At 46.6% G+C, this 17,964-nt stretch overlaps 1 protein-coding gene across 2 annotated transcripts; it reads left to right on the top strand.

Moving 5' to 3' along the window:
• Nucleotides 1-10,792: 10,792 nt before the first annotated feature.
• Nucleotides 10,793-17,577, top strand: LOC120676330 (katanin p80 WD40 repeat-containing subunit B1 homolog KTN80.1-like). Of its 2 annotated transcripts, none has more exons than XM_039957579.1 (17): nucleotides 10,793-11,111; nucleotides 11,616-11,746; nucleotides 11,843-11,960; nucleotides 12,509-12,838; nucleotides 13,041-13,111; nucleotides 13,467-13,541; nucleotides 13,613-13,756; nucleotides 13,839-14,010; nucleotides 14,105-14,773; nucleotides 14,863-14,919; nucleotides 15,031-15,167; nucleotides 15,622-15,747; nucleotides 16,195-16,269; nucleotides 16,367-16,479; nucleotides 16,670-16,786; nucleotides 16,931-16,999; nucleotides 17,134-17,577. In XM_039957579.1, the coding sequence occupies exons 1-17, from the start codon at nucleotides 11,081-11,083 to the stop codon at nucleotides 17,201-17,203; spliced, it is 2,505 nt and encodes an 834-aa protein (XP_039813513.1). In that variant the 5' UTR covers nucleotides 10,793-11,080; the 3' UTR covers nucleotides 17,204-17,577. The 2 variants fall into 2 exon arrangements, with proteins under 2 accessions (XP_039813513.1, XP_039813512.1); XM_039957578.1 differs by having other exon boundaries at nucleotides 10,809-11,111; nucleotides 13,419-13,541.
• Nucleotides 17,578-17,964: the final 387 nt, after the last annotated feature.

Raw genomic sequence — 17,964 nt, forward strand, 5'->3', positions numbered from 1 at the left:
ACTATGGAAACTCCGGGTTGGGACTGCTCTCAGGGGTTCAGCGGGGAAGTGGCCAGCGAGCGAGCCTACTGTACGGGATTTTTGCTTGCTGCTGGGCGCTGGCTTGAAACAGGTGCAACCGGGATACAGTACCGCAGTGGATGGTAATTGCCACCGTACCATGACCATACCAATCCAGCTGACAAAACACATTATTCAGTTTTATGAAGTTGCTAAAATTCCATCAAATATGTGTCAAGACCTCATAGGTCATATACCATTGAAGAATTGACAGAGACCAACGTTGCAAATGAGTTTTGATGTAACACTGTAACAGTATGGGCTGCCTAAGGTCGCTAGCTCGGTTGGTTGAGAGCGTCCAGTGGCACCCCGCGGCCCGGGTTCGATTCCTATGGGAAACAAATTTTCGGTTCGTGGGGTAAAAAAAATCTCCTCGTATGTTCTCGTATTCAAAATATGATTTGATGTCTGGCCTAACTCACAAGCCGACGGATCCCAACAATGCCATGAGGGCGGTCTTATTGCCCGCAGATCAAGTTTTTTTTAACAGTATGGGCTATGGCGAGAATCGCACTACCACTCGGTCGCTCCTTACAAAACAGACGACGTTTTTCTAGCTGCCCAACCCATCTCCCTTCGAATCAAAGTTTTCTGCAGCTACACTACACATGGCTATATGTGGCTTGATGGTGCACCCAACTTTTCTGTATCGCCGTAAAATAGCCTATGATCACTTCGCCACGTGGTACTACTTGATGTGTGAACAACCAAATTCCAAAGAAAACCGAAAAAGCTTCGTGGAAGAGCCCTTGGGATATCTTTTCAAAAGAAAAAAAGAGCCCTTGGGATGTATTGGAACTGCGTCTTTGGCTGTGAAACGCAGACGCAAGTGCTTGCAATACCATCCCAGGTTTGTAGGTTGAGTGTATGTACAATACTAGTACAATCTTACAGCTAGACTACATCCAATATAGTACGGCTCTACAGCTAGGCTAGGCAAAGGCTATATGCCTATATCCAATGTGGCTAGCTAGGGGTCCACCCGATCGTACGATACCGGATGACCAGACGGTCGGTATAGCCCGTAGCCGGGTGCAGCGTGGTCGTCCATGTCAGCGTCCCATCTCCTCCTGTCGTGATCGCCGGAGGCCACGTGACGTTGACGTGTAAATAGATACAAGCAGTACTCGCTTGCAGGGGCCTCCTGCTGCCTCTGCAAGTCTAAAAAAAATCTTATATATATATATATATGAAATATTAAATAAAATTTATTTGTAAATTTTTTTTACGAGTATAAATTTTCGCGACGAATCTAATAATAATAATTAGTCGATATAATAATACAGTAATCATTATCTAATCGTACGGTTAAAAACTAATTAGATTCGTCTCGCGAAGTGGTAGAGATTATGAAGTTAGTTTTGTAAACTGTTTTTATTTAATATTTTAAATTATTGGTCAAAATTTATACTACTTATGCTATTGTAAAAACCAAACAAGCCGGGCTGCCCTGCCCTACTGCTGCTACAGTCCTTTCCTAGGATGCTACTGCTAAAGTGCGTGCGTACTCCCTCCGTCCCACTGTATTTATAAAATTCAAAAAATTTCCCAAATTAAACGCTAGTATGCTAACATCTGTACGAAGTAGAGGGAATAAAATAATCTATGAGCCCATTTGTTAGTTAAAAAAGAAAATGAAGCTTCTAGCTGCGCCGAAAAGGCCAGAATGCTTAGTCTCTCCCGCAGGGCCAGCGTTTCCAACGCTTGGAGTTTCCCTCACTGACAATAAAAAAAATTACCCTCACCTGTGACTTTGGGACCCAGCAGCAAGTTTTGAATAGGGGCAAAATTGTAATTTGCTTTTTACATTGATTTGGCCCTTGATCCTTAAAATGCAGATATATTGGGATGGAGGGAGTATGCATCTGCTAAGCTTGTCCAGTGGGGTCACATGTGCGTGGCTCAATGTGGCGGGGCCCTGGATCTGCCAGGCTTTGGCTCCTCCTTGCCCGCAGCCTCCGCTAGGCTCTTGTTTAGTTGTAATTTTTTTTGTAATTTTACTACTATAGCACTTTTATTTGTATTTGATAATTATTATTCGATTATGGATTAATTAGGTTCAAAAGATTCGTCTTGCAAATTACAAACAAATTGTATAATTAGTTATTTTATTTAGCTACATTTAATACGTCATACATGTGTTTAATGATTCTATGTGACGGAAAATTTTGTAAAGTTTTAGAATTTTGAATACAACTGAACAGGGCTTGGGCCGCTGCTACGGTGATCCGATTCTGCTGCATCTACAACTCCACAGTCCACACGCCTGCACTCTCGTGTCTCAGTGTCAGTGGCGTGTGCCCGTGTCGCAGGTCGCAGAAGAGAGAACGGGGAGCCATGCACATAGCCTGCTGACATGAACGCTGCCTGCCCGTGCCCGGGCCTTTTTGCTTCTTGCTTGCGTACCAGTTGGCTGTGCAAGCACGCAATGGAGGTGGAGCAATGCGAAGGAGGGTATTTACAAGAAAAGAAGGAACGAGAGTGCACTGTGCACTGCATAGTATACTCCGTGGCTCGACCGTACGTTCATGGCAGCGAACATGTACGGTGCAGAAGTTTGGCGATGCGTTTACGGCTGATCAAATGAGCTTTGACTTGTCTCAAAGTACCGCAGCCATAAAGACCGGCCTGGTTAGTGGCCCATTGATTGGAATTTCCGTACGCGACCGATTGGGCCCAGAACGGCCCATATATAATGTACGGCCCGAGACAAGCTTGGTTTGTAGCCTCGTCACACTTGATGAGCCAGAGTCCCGGAAAAAAGAAAAAAAAAATCATTTTTGCCGCCCTCAATTTTGGGCCGAATATGCTTTTTCTCCCTGGATCATAAAACCGTCCGTCCAGCCTCCTCAGACTAACAAAACCGTTCACGTTATCTCCTTGAGCGGTTTAAGGGTGAGGTGGCAACGGGTTTTCTCTTTTTCTTTTATTTTTTCTTTTAACAAAATCTTTAAAAAATCACAGTAAACCAAAAAAAATTATAAAAGAGAAAATCCAATTTTGTTGAACTCCACGTAAGTAAGATCTACATATTGAATATATTATATGATATATTTTAGTACAAATTTTTTTCTATAGTTTTAGATATATGTTTTTCTGTAATTAATTTATATCTATAATTTCTATTGTCCAATTATGGTGAAATTTTTATGGTGGGCTAATCACTCTATGATTGAGCTATAGTACTGTCGTGGGGTTTATAGGGGTACCCACAGCCGGGTGACGGAGCGCACCCGCCTATTCCCAGTGAGGGAGTACTCGGGGAAGCACTAGGCGATGGGGCTGAATCTACGCTGAGGCGAGGACTCAAGAACACACGATTTAGAGTGGTTCGGGCCGCCCCGGAGCGTAATACCCTACGTCCACTGGGAGATGTATTGTTCTTGGTGGTGTGAATGAACCTATCCTCTGCTGGCCTTGGCTCCCACCCAGCCTGAGGTTTTCTAGCGGCGCCCCCTCCTTTTATAGACCAAGGGGGGAGCAGATACATTGGACGTTGGGGCCCCGACAGGTGGGCCCAACGTGACTGTGCAGCATACTACGCAGAGTACTCAAACGGCTACAGTAGTTGCGAATCTTTCCTCCGATATGCTTCCGCACACTGTTGCCCTTCTGACTCAGGGGGGTCTTCTCTTGTCCCGTCAGCTAGGTGCCCGTTGGAGTAATGTAGCTTACGGCGTGGCCTGCTGAGGCTATTATGTAGGCGTCATAATGGGTGAAGCCGAGCAGTCACATCCTTCTGTCATGGCAGACTGGCAGGCGCGGAGTGGGCGGCGCCAGCGGCTCCACTACGCGTCTTGGTAATACGCGATCAATAGCCCCCTGGTCAAGGAATCGCCTCGGCTTCTGCTGCATCAATGCGGACGTCCACCTACCACAATGAATGCAGCGGTGGGTGAGGCTTAGTACGGAGACCAAGCGGCCTTGTCCCTGTAGACACGTGTCGGCTCCGGACCGCCCCGAGGCAGGGCGTCGACTTCTTCCCTCAGAGAGGGGTCCGGTCACTATACAGGTGGTCCAGGACCCCATGAGGGGTCCGGGACTCCGCGGGGGTCCGGACTCCTCAGGAGGTCCGGAGCCCCAGCTGCTTGCGTTTGAGTGCCTGCCTCTCCCAGGACACGTGGCGTCTCCGGACCTTCCCCAGTCGTGGAACGGTTCCGGATTGTTGTCGGGAGAACAGGACTTCGGACCGCAGGGGTCCAGTTGTTTGGATGTAATCAAGGATAACTACAAAGGCCCTTGCCTAGACACAGCAAGAGGGGGTACCCCAGTCCTGGGGTACCGACAGTGGCCCCCAGGCCCACCTCGGGAGAGGTACGAACCCGCGGGTGGGCCACTATCGTGATGTGTTTCCACGCAAGCTCGATTTGCGTTGGTGTGCTCATGCAGAGAGCGGGTGCTCCGGACCCCTGAGGCCGGTACACCTGTTGCCAGGTTCAGGTACTAGAGCGCTCTCCTCAGGGCGACGAGGGTGTAGGCTTAGGGTACGGAACCAAGCTAAGCGGCTACACAGACCTCGGATCGCTCAGGGAGCAAGCACCACTTCCTGGACCCGGCACTTGGAGCGACCGTGGGGAGCGGTCTCCGCCGGAGCGGGCCACCGGAGTGGACTTGGAGCGACCGTGGCGAGCGGTCTCCGCCGGAGCGGGCCACCGGAGTGGACTTGGAGCGACCGTTGCTGACAATCCGATGAAGTATGTTACCGGACCTCATAGTAAGGTGCAAAGAAACCAAACCTTATACTAGAAGAGAGCCCGGGACCTCTAAAGACAGCAGTCCTGGATGCTAGAGTACTTGTAACAGGGTAGTGAAGTACGTAAACTTAGGGTACATTACCAGGCTAAGCTACACGGATCTTCTCTACCCCAGGATACAAATACCACCTCTCCATAGCAGGTCCTTAGGGGTCCGGACTGCCTTCCAGCTAGAAGGGGTGTCTTCACCTGACCACAAGCCAGCAACTTAACTTGGATTGTTAGCAACAAGGAAAACTCCATTCAAGAGGAAAGAATAATTAAACCAAGGCGAATAAATGTAATCAGGATGGAGTCTAGGTAAACTGAGGAAGAAAATCTCCTTTATTATTGTGGTTGTCACGGTATACATCAGAGGTCGGGATTACGAGGTCGAACCTCCACCGCTCCGGACCGCTTTTTGCCTGTTTGTGCGATAGGGCCAGAGGTCGGGTTTACAAGGTCAGACCTTGACCGCTCTGGACACACACGTAGGCGCCACGTTTTACAAAGGAGGAACTCTCTCTTAGTCTTTTCTTAGGAGTAACCTACGGCTGCATGCTATACAGCGTGTCCTTCTCCGGTTGGAAGTGGTGCGACCACTCCCGAATTCTTCATAGTCGTCGGAGGCGAAGGCACCCTGGATGTGCCTGAACCGCATCATCCAGCATCACCTCGGGAGCTCGGGGGACCCCTCCTTGCCTAAGAGCTGTCACATGCTTACATGGCACAAATTCTTTGGCTTTGAATGGGAGAGGCCCCCAGCCGTCGTCGTCGTCTGCCGATGGAAACCAGACGCCCTTGCGCAGCAGATGGACCGGACGTGGAGCGCGGAGAGGTGCGGTCGTTCGCCGGCTTGTCCTTGGTGCTAGCGCCAGGGGTCCCCGCGCCTGGCGACGGGGCCTTGTCTGCGGCAGCACCGAGCTACGCTGAGGCGGATCTCCGGTGCTGGCGACGGCAGGACGACACGGCCAACTTCCTCCGGGATAGCCGTCGGCTCCGGGCTCCATGTTGAGAGGAAGCCTTGAGCCGACGTCATGCCGCCGGAGGGGAAGGATGGCCATTGCTTGAGAGAAAATCTTGAGCCGACACCGGGATGGCGCGGGGCGGCATGCGACAGGCGTCGCCCCCGCGCACCACCGTGCCGGCTCTGAGGCGTCGCAGTGGCGACGCACAGCAGGCACAGCTGCCGTGCACCGTCGCACCGAGGGCGCTGGCGCCCCAGTGCCACAGCATGCGGCGTGGGTGACGCCCTGCCTTCCTTCATCTTCTTGTTCGTCGTTGCAGAGGATGAACTCGGCCCCAGAAGCCTGAAGATCCAGCCAATGCCTGTCGCCCCCACGGTCGGCGCCAAAATGTCGTGGGGTTTCTAGGGGTACCCACAGCCGGGTGACGGAGCGCACCCGCCTATTCCCAGTGAGGGAGTACTCGGGGAAGCACTAGGCGATGGGGCTGAATCTACGCTGAGGCGAGGACTCAAGAACACACGATTTAGAGTGGTTCGGGCCGCCCCGGAGCGTAATACCCTACGTCCACTGGGAGATGTATTGTTCTTGGTGGTGTGAATGAACCTATCCTCTGCTGGCCTTGGCTCCCACCCAGCCTGAGGTTTTCTAGCGGCGCCCCCTCCTTTTATAGACCAAGGGGGGAGCGGATACATTGGACGTTGGGGCCCCGACAGGTGGGCCCAACGTGACTGTGCAGCATACTGTGCAGAGTACTCAAACGGCTACAGTAGTTGCGAATCTTTCCTCCGATATACTTCCGCACACTGTTGCCCTTCTGACTCAGGGGGGTCTTCTCTTGTCCCGTCAGCTAGGTGCCCGTTGGAGTAACGTAGCTTACGGCGTGGCCTGCTGAGGCTATTATGTAGGCGTCATAATGGGTGAAGCCGAGCAGTCACATCCTTCTGTCATGGCAGACTGGCAGGCGCGGAGTGGGCGGCGCCAGCGGCTCCACTACGCGTCTTGGTAATACGCGATCAATAGCCCCCTGGTCAAGGAATCGCCTCGGCTTCTGCTGCATCAATGCGGACGTCCACCTACCACAATGAATGCAGCGGTGGGTGAGGCTTAGTACGGAGACCAAGCGGCATTGTCCCTGTAGACACGTGTCGGCTCCGGACCGCCCCGAGGCAGGGCGTCGACTTCTTCTCTCAGAGAGGGGCTTCTCTCAGAGAGGGGTCCGGTCACTATACAGGTGGTCCAGGACCCCATGAGGGGTCCGGGACTCCGCGGGGGTCCGGACTCCTCGGAGGTCCGGAGCCCCAGCTGCTTGCGTTTGAGTGCCTGCCTCTCCCAGGACACGTGGCGTCTCCGGACCTTCCCCAGTCGTGGAACGGTTCCGGATTGTTGTCGGGAGAACAGGACTTCGGACCGCAGGGGTCCAGCTGTTTGGATGTAGTCAAGGATAACTACAAAGGCCCTTGCCTAGACACAGCAAGAGGGGGTACCCCAGTCCTGGGGTACCGACAAGTACAAATTTTATAATTATTGGATCATATTTAGCTGAGTTATAGATTTATCTATATAACCTAGATAAATCTAGACCAATCTATACATAAACCTAGATAAATCAATAACTTAGTCATACATGATCTGATAATCATAAAATTTTTACTACGTCTCAATCATATTATGATTAGACCACCATAAAATTTTTATCGTAATTGGCCGACAGAGACTATAACTATAAATTAATTACAGAAAAACATATATCTAAAACTATAGAAATTTTTTTTGTAGTAAAGTATATCATATAATATGTTCAACAAAATTAGATTTCCACTTTTATGATTTTTTTTATTTACTGTGATTTTTCAAAGATTTTGTCAAAATAAAAAATAAAAGAAAAGGCTGCCACCTCAACATTAAACCGATCAAGGAGGTTATGTGAACGGTTTTGTGAGTTTGAAGAGGCTGGACGGACGGTTTTGTGGTCTAGGAAGGAAAAACAGATTCGGCCCAAAATTGAGGGAGACAAGAAGGAATTTTTCCCTGAAAAAACCTCGGGTCCAAAATCATTGCCCAAATGCGGGTTCGGCCCACACAGGCACGACGGTCAGTTTGGTTCTCTCAAGAAAGAAAATTTGTATCACGGCAAGTCTGCAGCTTGCAACACGAACATGAGTCCGTGAGAACTTGTACATGCAATTCATTTTACTTCCACCATTCCAAAATATAGGTTGTTTAAAAAATTAAGATACAAAAAATTTGCTACCAATCTAGATAAGCAATTAAATCTAGATATATATAGTAAAAATCATGCATTTAGAATTGTTAAAACGATCTAAATTTAGAACAAAGGAAGTAGTGGAGTGGTGATCTACAATTTAGAACCAAGGGAGTAGTAGAGTGGTGATCTAGTACTATGATTATACAGATGCAGGCTTGGCCTTCACATCCAGCACCAAATCTGAGAGCAAGTCTAATGGATTTTGCCTGTTGTGGGCGAGGAGGACGCCATGTCATCCAGCTTCGACTAGCACGCCACCGATATTTAATGCCCAGCAGCAACGTGGACGTTTCCAACTGGGAGAGCGCCCGCTACAGTGCATTTCGCCTGTTTTTTGCCGGCGTGTCACGAAACGCCGGTTCTTTTCTCTCTCATACACGTTGGATTTCGCCGGCCTCTTCGCCTGCTATAATACTTGCCCTCAAGGAGGCGAGAATCTTCTCCTGACAAACAGCAGTCGTGTCACGCCGAGGAACAGGAGTTATTTTTCAGAGAACGGGTCTTGTTCAACTAACCCCGCCATTAAAAAACGCTGAGCACAATCATTGTCATCCGTGCTGACCACGTGTCACTAGGGTGGTAACGGGTCATGATCCTAATGGCTTCTTCACAGCCCAACAAGATCCTTAAATTTTTTAACTTGAAATTGTATAAAATTAGAGCCGGATCCTTTTAAAACCCGACCCTTTCTAGTTCAAGTTGCGCCCTTGACCACCCCTACGTGTCACCGCTCCCCCTGTCGGCGCCCGGCGCCACATGCCGCGGTGGAAGCCGCTCCTCCACGCTGGGGACCGAACACCGACCCCCCGCGCAGCCGCCGCCCGCCCCTCCTCCCGCGCACGACACCAGTTCACACCACCAGCAGCGGCATGTGCCCGTGCGCCGCGGCCTCGACCCCTATTGGCTCCTCCGCCGCGGCGGAGGCCGGCGCCCAGCCGCCCACTGCTCGCGCTGCCTTCCTCGCCACGTCGCGCGCGTTTCCTTCCGCCGCGGCACGGAGCGTATCCTGGGGCGATCGCTTGCTTCCGGCGCGGGCATGGCGGCTTTTCCTGTCCGGTTGCTCGGTTGGAATCGTTTCCGAGCGGAAGGGGGAAAGAGGGGGAGGGGGTGGACCGGAAAGTGAGATCCGGCCGCCGCCTGTCCCCGAGCGATGTCTCACCAGACCACGCACCCGGCTTGTCCCTGCCAAACGAACCGAAGAATGGCATTAATTGTAGCCCTTTGTCCAGGGGGAGCGGCGGGTTGTTTAGTTTCCAAAATGATTTTTTTTTGTCAAATCGACTGTTTGACCAGATGTTGGGAGGGTTTTTCGGATACTAATTAAAAAACTAATTTCAGAACTTACCTATAAACCGTGAGACGAATATTTTGAGACATTTGACCGCATCATTAGCACATGTGGGTTACTGTAGCACTTATGGCTAATTATGCACTAATTAGGTTCGAAAGATTCAAACGGTGAAATTAATTTTATTTTTTAATTATATTTAATACTACATGCATGTGTTCAAAGGGGAGGTAAAAATTTTTGGGTGCAAATTTTTGGTAACTAAAGGGAAGGACATTTGCAGCTGTAATGCTGTGGCGGTGCCCTGTGCTATCGGGATGGATGATGACCCAGCCACCCAGCCGAGCGGGCGAATGGCTGCCCCAAGCTCGCGATCTTTTGAAGTCTTCCCGGCTAATCCCAGTACAAATTTTACATGATGATAGAGTAAGGTAATAATGAAAAAAAGAAAGGAAATGAGTTTTATTAGAATGAAACTGTGTATTCATTGTTTTCAAAATTATGCAACTTATTAAAATTCGCATTGGGAGTTATAAAGCTTTATTTTACGCAAATTGCGCCAATCGCATACCTCACAATTAGATACTATGGTTAGTCTATGAAATTGCGAAATGAAATTTTGCATTGGGGAAACCTGTTTCATCCCGAACTCAAATATATTTAGATGACATGATATTATATAAAATCGTGTAATAGAATCCTATACCGGAAATAGTCTTTGATCTCCATGTCTCCTGCAGCCCCAAATCGTCATCATCTGTCGAATTAATTTTTGTGGCCAGCGCAAGGGTCTCGGCGGTGCTCCTCTCCGGCACCGACGGCGAGCTCGTGGAGGTCGGGCTTCCCTTGTGAGTTCCGTGTACAGGAGTCCGGCGCCGGAGCTTCTTCGTCTTCGTCGTCGGCGTGGCGAGGTGTGTTCCGGCCTTTTTATCCAAGGTTGCAGAGGCAATTGGGATGTGCAGGTTGGTGGGAGGGCGGATCCAGCTCGACGTCCCTGCGGTGGTCTTGGCTGCCTTAGGTGAGCACAGTCTGTGCCGTTTGGAGCTTGGGGCGCTGCCCCGGCCGACGGTGCGTTCAGCTCTTGCTCCCCCCGAGCTCCGGCTTCGGGTGTCTTCTCCGGCTCAAGTTAAAGCCTGCGTGCGATGGAGCTCCCTCCGGCTTGGGTTTGAAGGAGACGGCCGGGTCTGCGGGCGGCGGCGGTGTCAGCCTCCGGCGTCGGTGGAATCGGCCTCACGAAGCTTCAGGTCCAGGGACTTGTTTGGATTTTCAGTTCTTTCTAGGGGTCTGTTCGCTTTTTGTATGGGACAGCTGTTCTCTATATCCTTGTATGGTGTATCTGTACGTGTACTCGTATATACTCTTAACCTTTAAATACAGGTCCGCTTTATCAAAAAAAAAAGAACGGGGAACCTTTGCTTTAGCCCCGGTTTGGTACAAAATAAAAGGAACGAGTGGCAAAAGCGGGGCGACGCGTAGGAGAGAGGGGAGGGAGACGACAAGAACTCCACTACCCACCCACCTACGCCGCTCCACACCTCTCGTTTTCACGGCCCTGCCGCAGCAAAGAACAAAGAGAGAGGAAGGGGGAAAAAAAGGCGACGCGCCTCGCTCTCGCCAAGTCCCCTGCTCCAGAAGACCACTCGGATCCCAATCCGAGCCTTGCTCATCTTCGGCGTCGACGGTCCCGCCACCGAGAGCCCGCGCGGGCGAGCCAGCCACGCAGCGGCGTGGTCTGGGTGGAAGACGGTAGCGGGGAGCCGGAGGGATGGACCCCGAGAAGCGCGGCTACAGGCTCCGTATCCTTTTGCTTCGTCTCCGAGTCGCCGCTCTGTTTCTTGATTCGATTTGGCTCGCGGGGGGAATAAGCCGCCGTCATGCGAGGCAATCCGGGCAGGCATTTGCTCGAACAGTAGAGACCACCGATTTCTTGTATTTCCTCAGTCTTGAATGCTTCTTGAAGTAGATTCTTGAAATTTCCTGGCGCCTTTCTACTCTTTTGGGCAATCTGAGCCAAGAAAGCAACTGTTCTTGAAGTATCCAAACTAAACCTTACTAAGCGGTTGCGACTGGTTCGGCAAACAGTTTCCCTTTTGTCCCCAACTTAGGCTACAGCGCCAAATTCCGAAATCTGTTTTGCTAGCTAATGCTATTTCAGCTATTTTTCTGCTTTATTTTTTCTTATAATTCCGTATTCACTTCAGTTGAATGCAAACCATGGTACCTAGGACTACGACTAGTTAACTATCTGGAGGTTTGCATTGTTCAAATTTGACATCTCTTAACTTGGCACCCCAAACTAGAGGAGTTTGTGGCGCACGATGCTGACGTGAGGTCCCTGGCCATCGGCAAGAAGTCTAGCCGTGTCTTCATCACCGGAGGCAATGATCGCAAGGTCAACTTGTGGGCCATTGGCAAGCAAACTCCGCTTCTGGTACATGTCCCCTATGCTAGTGACACTGCAATCTTTTTGCTTAGCTTAAAATTTGAACAATGCTGTTTCTGAATCGGTGTCTAATTGTTTCCACAGAGCTTGTCAGGCCACACAAGTGCGGTGGAGGCTGTGCAGTTTGATTCAGCAGAGATGCTTGTGCTTGCTGGCTCATCAAATGGTTCCATCAAGCTGTGGGACTTAGAGGAAGCTAAAGGTGTGGTTCAAGCGGTCAAGCCTATATAACGCTCCCACGATTGGGTTATACTCTTAAGAGCATGCATCTTGCTCTCATTTCTTTCTATGCTTGTTGTGTAAAACATGGCCATTTTATGTTGTGTTCTTCACAAGTTTCTTTTAGATTTATTATGATACAGTCATACAAATGAAAACACTCTTTGAGGATAATCTTCTGTTGCACTAACTTCATTTTATCTTTTAGTGTCTGTTTTAGAACCATGATTATAGATTTTCAAGCCCTGTCTTTTCAAAATGTCTTCGACGGCCACATTAAAATGCCCGTAGTTTGGTGGTTCCATGATTACATACTCTGCTGAGCTAATTAGAAAGCATTATCTGTACTGTCTTAACAATTTGTTGAGTGTTCTCCAATTTGTCTCAGTTTGCCCTGCATCATAGTTTAAGCTTGCAAACCAACTACTTCAAGTTTAACCATGTGTGGTAACTTTAAGCTTCTTGTGGATGGATAATGCCATGCTTTGGGGAAAATAAATATCTGATTAATGTTTTTGAATCGAGATGCAGTTGTGCGATCTCTTACCGGGCATAGATCGAGTTGCACTTCTGTTGAATTCCATCCATTCGGCGAGTTTTTTGCATCTGGTTCATCAGATACAGACCTGAAGATATGGGATATAAAGAAAAAGGGATGCATTCACACATATAAGGGTCACAGAGGAGCAATTAAAAGAATCAGGTTTACCCCTGACGGGCGATGGGTTGTCACCGGAGGGGAAGATAACATTGTGAAGGTGTGGGATCTGACGGCTGGAAAGCTTTTACATGATTTCAAGTTCCACAGCGGACAAATTAATTGCATTGATTTTCATCCTCAAGAATTTTTGCTTGCAACAGGTGCCTGCCTATCTTTCTATACGCACCATCTCTTTTTCATCAATTTTGTTATTAATGCATGACAACGTGACCCAATGCATGTGCAATATTTTAAAATATCATTTTTAGTTAGAAAATAAATGGTTTTGTCGGAGACATCTAAAGTAAGTGAAGTTTAAAGTAGTGGATATATACCCTGAATGATTTATATTGACATTTTCAGGTTCAGCTGATCGGACAGTGAAATTTTGGGACCTCGAAACTTTTGAATTGATAGGTTCTGCTGGACCCGAGGTATTGCAAGTGATTATCTTAAATCAAGCTAAATTTTTCATATGAAATTATAATCTGATAAACCATGAACTAGGGCTCCTCAATTCTTTGGTATGCATGTGTTATATGCATGGTAATCACTGCAACATCTTTTTGCAGTTGGCCTTTTATTACTATCTTATTTCTTTCAAATTAGCACCATAAGAGCTTTCTAGGAGGACTAGTTGACATTTCCTTATGTTTGATTCAATTTATCTAAGAGACAGTCTGACATCTAGCCCAAGCTTGCTTACGTCTTGTGCATTTTGTTTTGTGCTTCTTGATCTAGGATGCATCTTCCTCTTCTTTGGTAGCTTACATGCCTTCCTTGTCCCAGGGTTCTGGAGTACGTTCTATGGTCTTTCATCCAGATGGTAAAACCCTTTTCTGTGGATTAGACCAGAGCTTGAAGGTAGGTCTTGTTTTGATATGTTATTTATTGATTTTTATTTGCTGCACCTAATGACCTCTGAATATTTTCAGGTATTCTCTTGGGAACCAGTAAGATGCCATGACATTGTTGACATGGGTTGGAGTAATTTGGCTGACCTTAGTATTTATGAAGGGAAACTATTGGGATGCTCCTACCATGAACGACGTGTTGGTCTATGGGCTGCTGATATATCAGTGAGTGGCATACTTTGCATGCAATATGTATTCTCCTTATCTCCTGCCTTCTCTAAGTTCTAACTTTTATTGTTTGATCCAGCTCATTGGACCCTATGCTCTGGGTGTGTTGCCCAAAGCAAATTTTTTTGCTGAGCTTGTGCAATCTATGGATGATAATCCTGTGAAGCCAAGTGAAAGCACTGCAAATTCAAGTCCTGCTTTACCAATGACACAACCGAAAAATTCATACAAAGTCAAGGAGACTGGGACCGGTACAGTTTCATACCACTTATGCATTTTCTGTTTTTACTTTGACATGGGTTGTGATGATGCTTCCCTCCCTCTCTCTTGCTTCTGTGGTAATAGCTGAAAGCAGGGTTCGTGGCTCACATTTGACTCCAGCAAGTACAGATAAGATCAAGAAAGATAGGAGCAGTACAATTCCACGAAGACCCGATCCATCTTTTAGATCGTCTATTCAGAGTTCTACTCCAATGAGGCGTATGAAGCTTGTTGATAGTCCTTCCACCAACCCAAAAACAGTGGAACGTATTTTTGGACAGAAAGATACCTCATTAACTTCTCATACAAGAATAGCTAAAAATTCTTCTACTGCTAAGAAAGGCAATCTTACAGATTCAGCATCGGTGAAAGATATATATACTACGTCGCAGGCTGTTTCTGCGCCTGTTGTTGTACCCAGAGACATTTTAGAGGACAAAACAGTAAGCAGTGTTTGCAGAGGAACTGAAGGCACAACTACAGCCCCAGATGCTTTTCGGGTTCCTATTCACAGAAGAAAACCCTCACTTAGTGGCACTGCTGCTGATAGTGATAGCTCAATAGGATCCACACCCAGCGAACCAGATGTTTGCTCAGAGGGTTTGCCAAGCTTAAAGTTCTCCTTTGGACTATCTCCATATTACAAAAAAGAAGAATACGGCGAGGTGGATAAAGAAGATATTGCACAAATAGCACAAAAGATGGATAGAACAGTGTCACTGGAGCATCCTTTGCCGTCCAATGACGATAAGTGTATAGCCCTTCATCTTTGTTCTTAAACATCAACCCTGCTGTTTTGCTACTAATGGCGATGTAGTAACAGTTGAATCTGTTTCGTGCAGCCTTTGAATCACCATGCTCAACAACAGAGACAGCCAGGGTGAAATATGTCAGAGGAGGTGTGTATGCATATTAACTGATGTTTTTTAGGGCATATCTTTTATCCACTCTTAATCTGGGTTCCACTTGGCCTACAAAATAGCTTCCTAATAAGATTAACTTCTTTTCAGTTGCTGTGCCACTGGGAAAAACAAAGTCTCTTGTTGAGAGGTGGGAAAGGAGGGAGTCTTCTAGCAATGATCATTCACTACAAACTGGTTCTTGTGGTGATCGGATGTTGAAAAATGACAGCCCTCCGGTCAATTCAGTATGTGCTCTTAAGTTTGAGTCTAATTGTTTAAACATATTTTCTTTTACCCTATTATGGTTCTGTGGTATAGTTGTATTTTTGACTTGTATGTGCTTTCCTAGTCTAGTGCGTAAGAATCACAACCATTTCACTGAAACTATTGCAGCTATGCTGGATCTAGTTTGGTTTTTGTATTTACTTGTTAATCCTTTGAGTCCTGGCTGCCACATGTATTTATAGGAAAACTACTAACCAGGTACAAAATTCATGGGGCTGATTGTGTTGTAATGTTTGTGGACTTAATGCTGTTGGAGATTGAAGTGATGCTGAAGTACTCATAATCTACATACAGAATACAAATCAAACATACTTGACTTAGCTTTGCTCTTTTACTTTTTCATGCTATGTAGAGTTCTAAAAGATTGTTTTGGCTGTTCAAATTTTTATGTTTGTTACTGATTGCAATGAACAGGCAGAACCAAGTCAGACATATGAAAAGGATTTGTCAACAGTGGATGAGGTGATGACGCCTGCCAATTTAGTGCAGAATCATGACGAATTCATAAATGCTATAAAACTTCGGCTGACAAAATTGGAGGTGATCCCTTTTTATGTACTTGCTGACCACTCTTTGTTATCAGCTCATATGAATCATGGAATTCTCTTGTGAACTTACATCCAGCAAATAGAGAAGATCTTCTGAAACTTCCATAGTTTATTTATTGATGCAACATGTGAGTGGTTAATGCCATTAACCTTTACTTGGCAGTTTCCATATGGGCAAGGTTGTGGAGGAAAGATTATTTTCATTAGGCTTTTCAATACTCCCTCCTGTTTTAAAATATATGACATTTAGGACATGGTAATCAGTTCAAAAAAGAATTAATTAGCTTGGCTGGCATGTCATATATTTGAATGGTAGGGGTACATGAGAGAGCTTAACGTTAAAATGTATCATTTGATTCTGCGCCCCCCATCATTGATCTACCACCTAAACATTATTATTTTTGTGATCCAATATAACTTTAGTGTTATGTGTATTCAGATGATGCGGCATGTCTTTGAGCAAAGTGGTATCAAAGGAGCAATTGCTGCAGTGGCAAAGCTGCCTGACAACGCTGTAAGTTTCTTTGAGATGTATGATGATTATGCATGGCTGTATTTTCATATCCCTTTTCTTTTACAAGCTACTGTCTACTGATGGTTGAGATTGACAGGTTCAAGCTGATGTTGTTAGTGCTCTCAAAGGGAAGCTTGATCTTTTCAACCTGGAGATTTTCTCAAGCTTTCTGCCTGTTCTTGCTGGGTTGCTGAGTAGCAAGACTGAAAGGTAATGTATTGGATCTATTATTTCCTTGCAATTCTCTTTTCATTTGAAAGAGAAAACATCTGATGCTAACGTTCTTCATTATCTAAATCATGCAAATATTGGCATCTTACATTAGAAAATAACAATTGGTTTAGCGGTCACTTTGTCTCTTTAGTCGTTAGTTGCAATTTATTTTGCTTCAAATTTGCAGGCATGCTACAGTTTCTTTGGAAATGTTGTTGGATCTTATAAAGATTTTCGGCCCAGTTATACATTCAACATTATCAGCAAATTTAGGCGTAGGAGTTAACATTCAGGCGGAGCAGAGGTATGCAAATTCACTGCAAAACTTGTACCTTGCCCAAAAATATTGGATGTGAAGAGAAGAATGGTGCCTGTCCTGACATATCGGCGAGAAACTGCTGTGCTAAATCAAACCATGCAATTCACCAACTTTGCTTATCTAATGCAGGTTGCAACGTTGCACACGCTGCTTTAACCATTTGCAAAAGATTCAACAAGTTCTACATCCACTGATTATGTAATTCTCTTCCTTTCCCTTACTTCACGCTCCATCTTTTTAACCATCATTTCTCAATCATGTACCTGTTGCTACAAGAAACAAATTTTCTTCTAATATTGTGCGATTTCCTTTTTTGTGTTTTGTGGGTACAGGCAGGGCGGTGAATCAGCGCAACTCGCTCAAGAACTAAGTCTCTCGTTGCAAGACTTGGTGGTGATCTAAAACAACTCGGGTGAATCTCATCAGTACGGCAGAGTAGATACCATTCTTTTTGGCGAAAAGTGCCCACAATTGTGTAGCTTTTAATTTTGCCATAGCTTTGCAAGTGGGTCTTGCAATTGTGTTTTGACTTGGGCTGGCATTCGGCCTTTGTTCCCTGTTGTATATGTAGCCTGGCTGTGCATCAGTTTGTAATTAGCCACATTTGCTGTATGAGCAGCCTTGAACAAAGATTAGCGGAAACAGGAAAGTAAACAATTAGAAAAGGACAATTTAGTTTCTTGCTACTTTTGGTTACGACTGACACCCCCAGTTGGCGGTACGGCCATGTATCATGTGATGATCGTTCATTGTCCATATGCTCATTGTTTGTATCAGTTTGAAGTTTGAACATATGGTCAATGCTTACTTTGACCTAATCAAAGTGGGGTGCGAATGGCTTATCATGTGAAAATGCCCTGCTCCCTGCATTAGCATTTCCTTCGTTGCTAAGGTTGCAACCTAGCATATTTTTTTCTCCTCTATTTATATAGTATATCTTGCGAGATATTCTCTCCCCTTTCTTGGCGACATTTAAGCATTCTCCCGTGTATGAAGAGCTGATCCAGATATTATACTCATTTTCCACGGTGCTAGTCCAATGCCATGTTCCTTCAGTTTGTACATGGCATGCCAGTACAAAAAAGTGTTCCATCTGAGAATTCCCACTTGTTTAGCCCGTGTATGCTGCTAGCTTGCTGCATACCGACAAATTTTAAGAGTCA

This window comes from Panicum virgatum, chromosome 5N, assembly GCF_016808335.1.
Source record: "Panicum virgatum strain AP13 chromosome 5N, P.virgatum_v5, whole genome shotgun sequence".
Classification (NCBI taxonomy): domain Eukaryota; kingdom Viridiplantae; phylum Streptophyta; class Magnoliopsida; order Poales; family Poaceae; genus Panicum; species Panicum virgatum.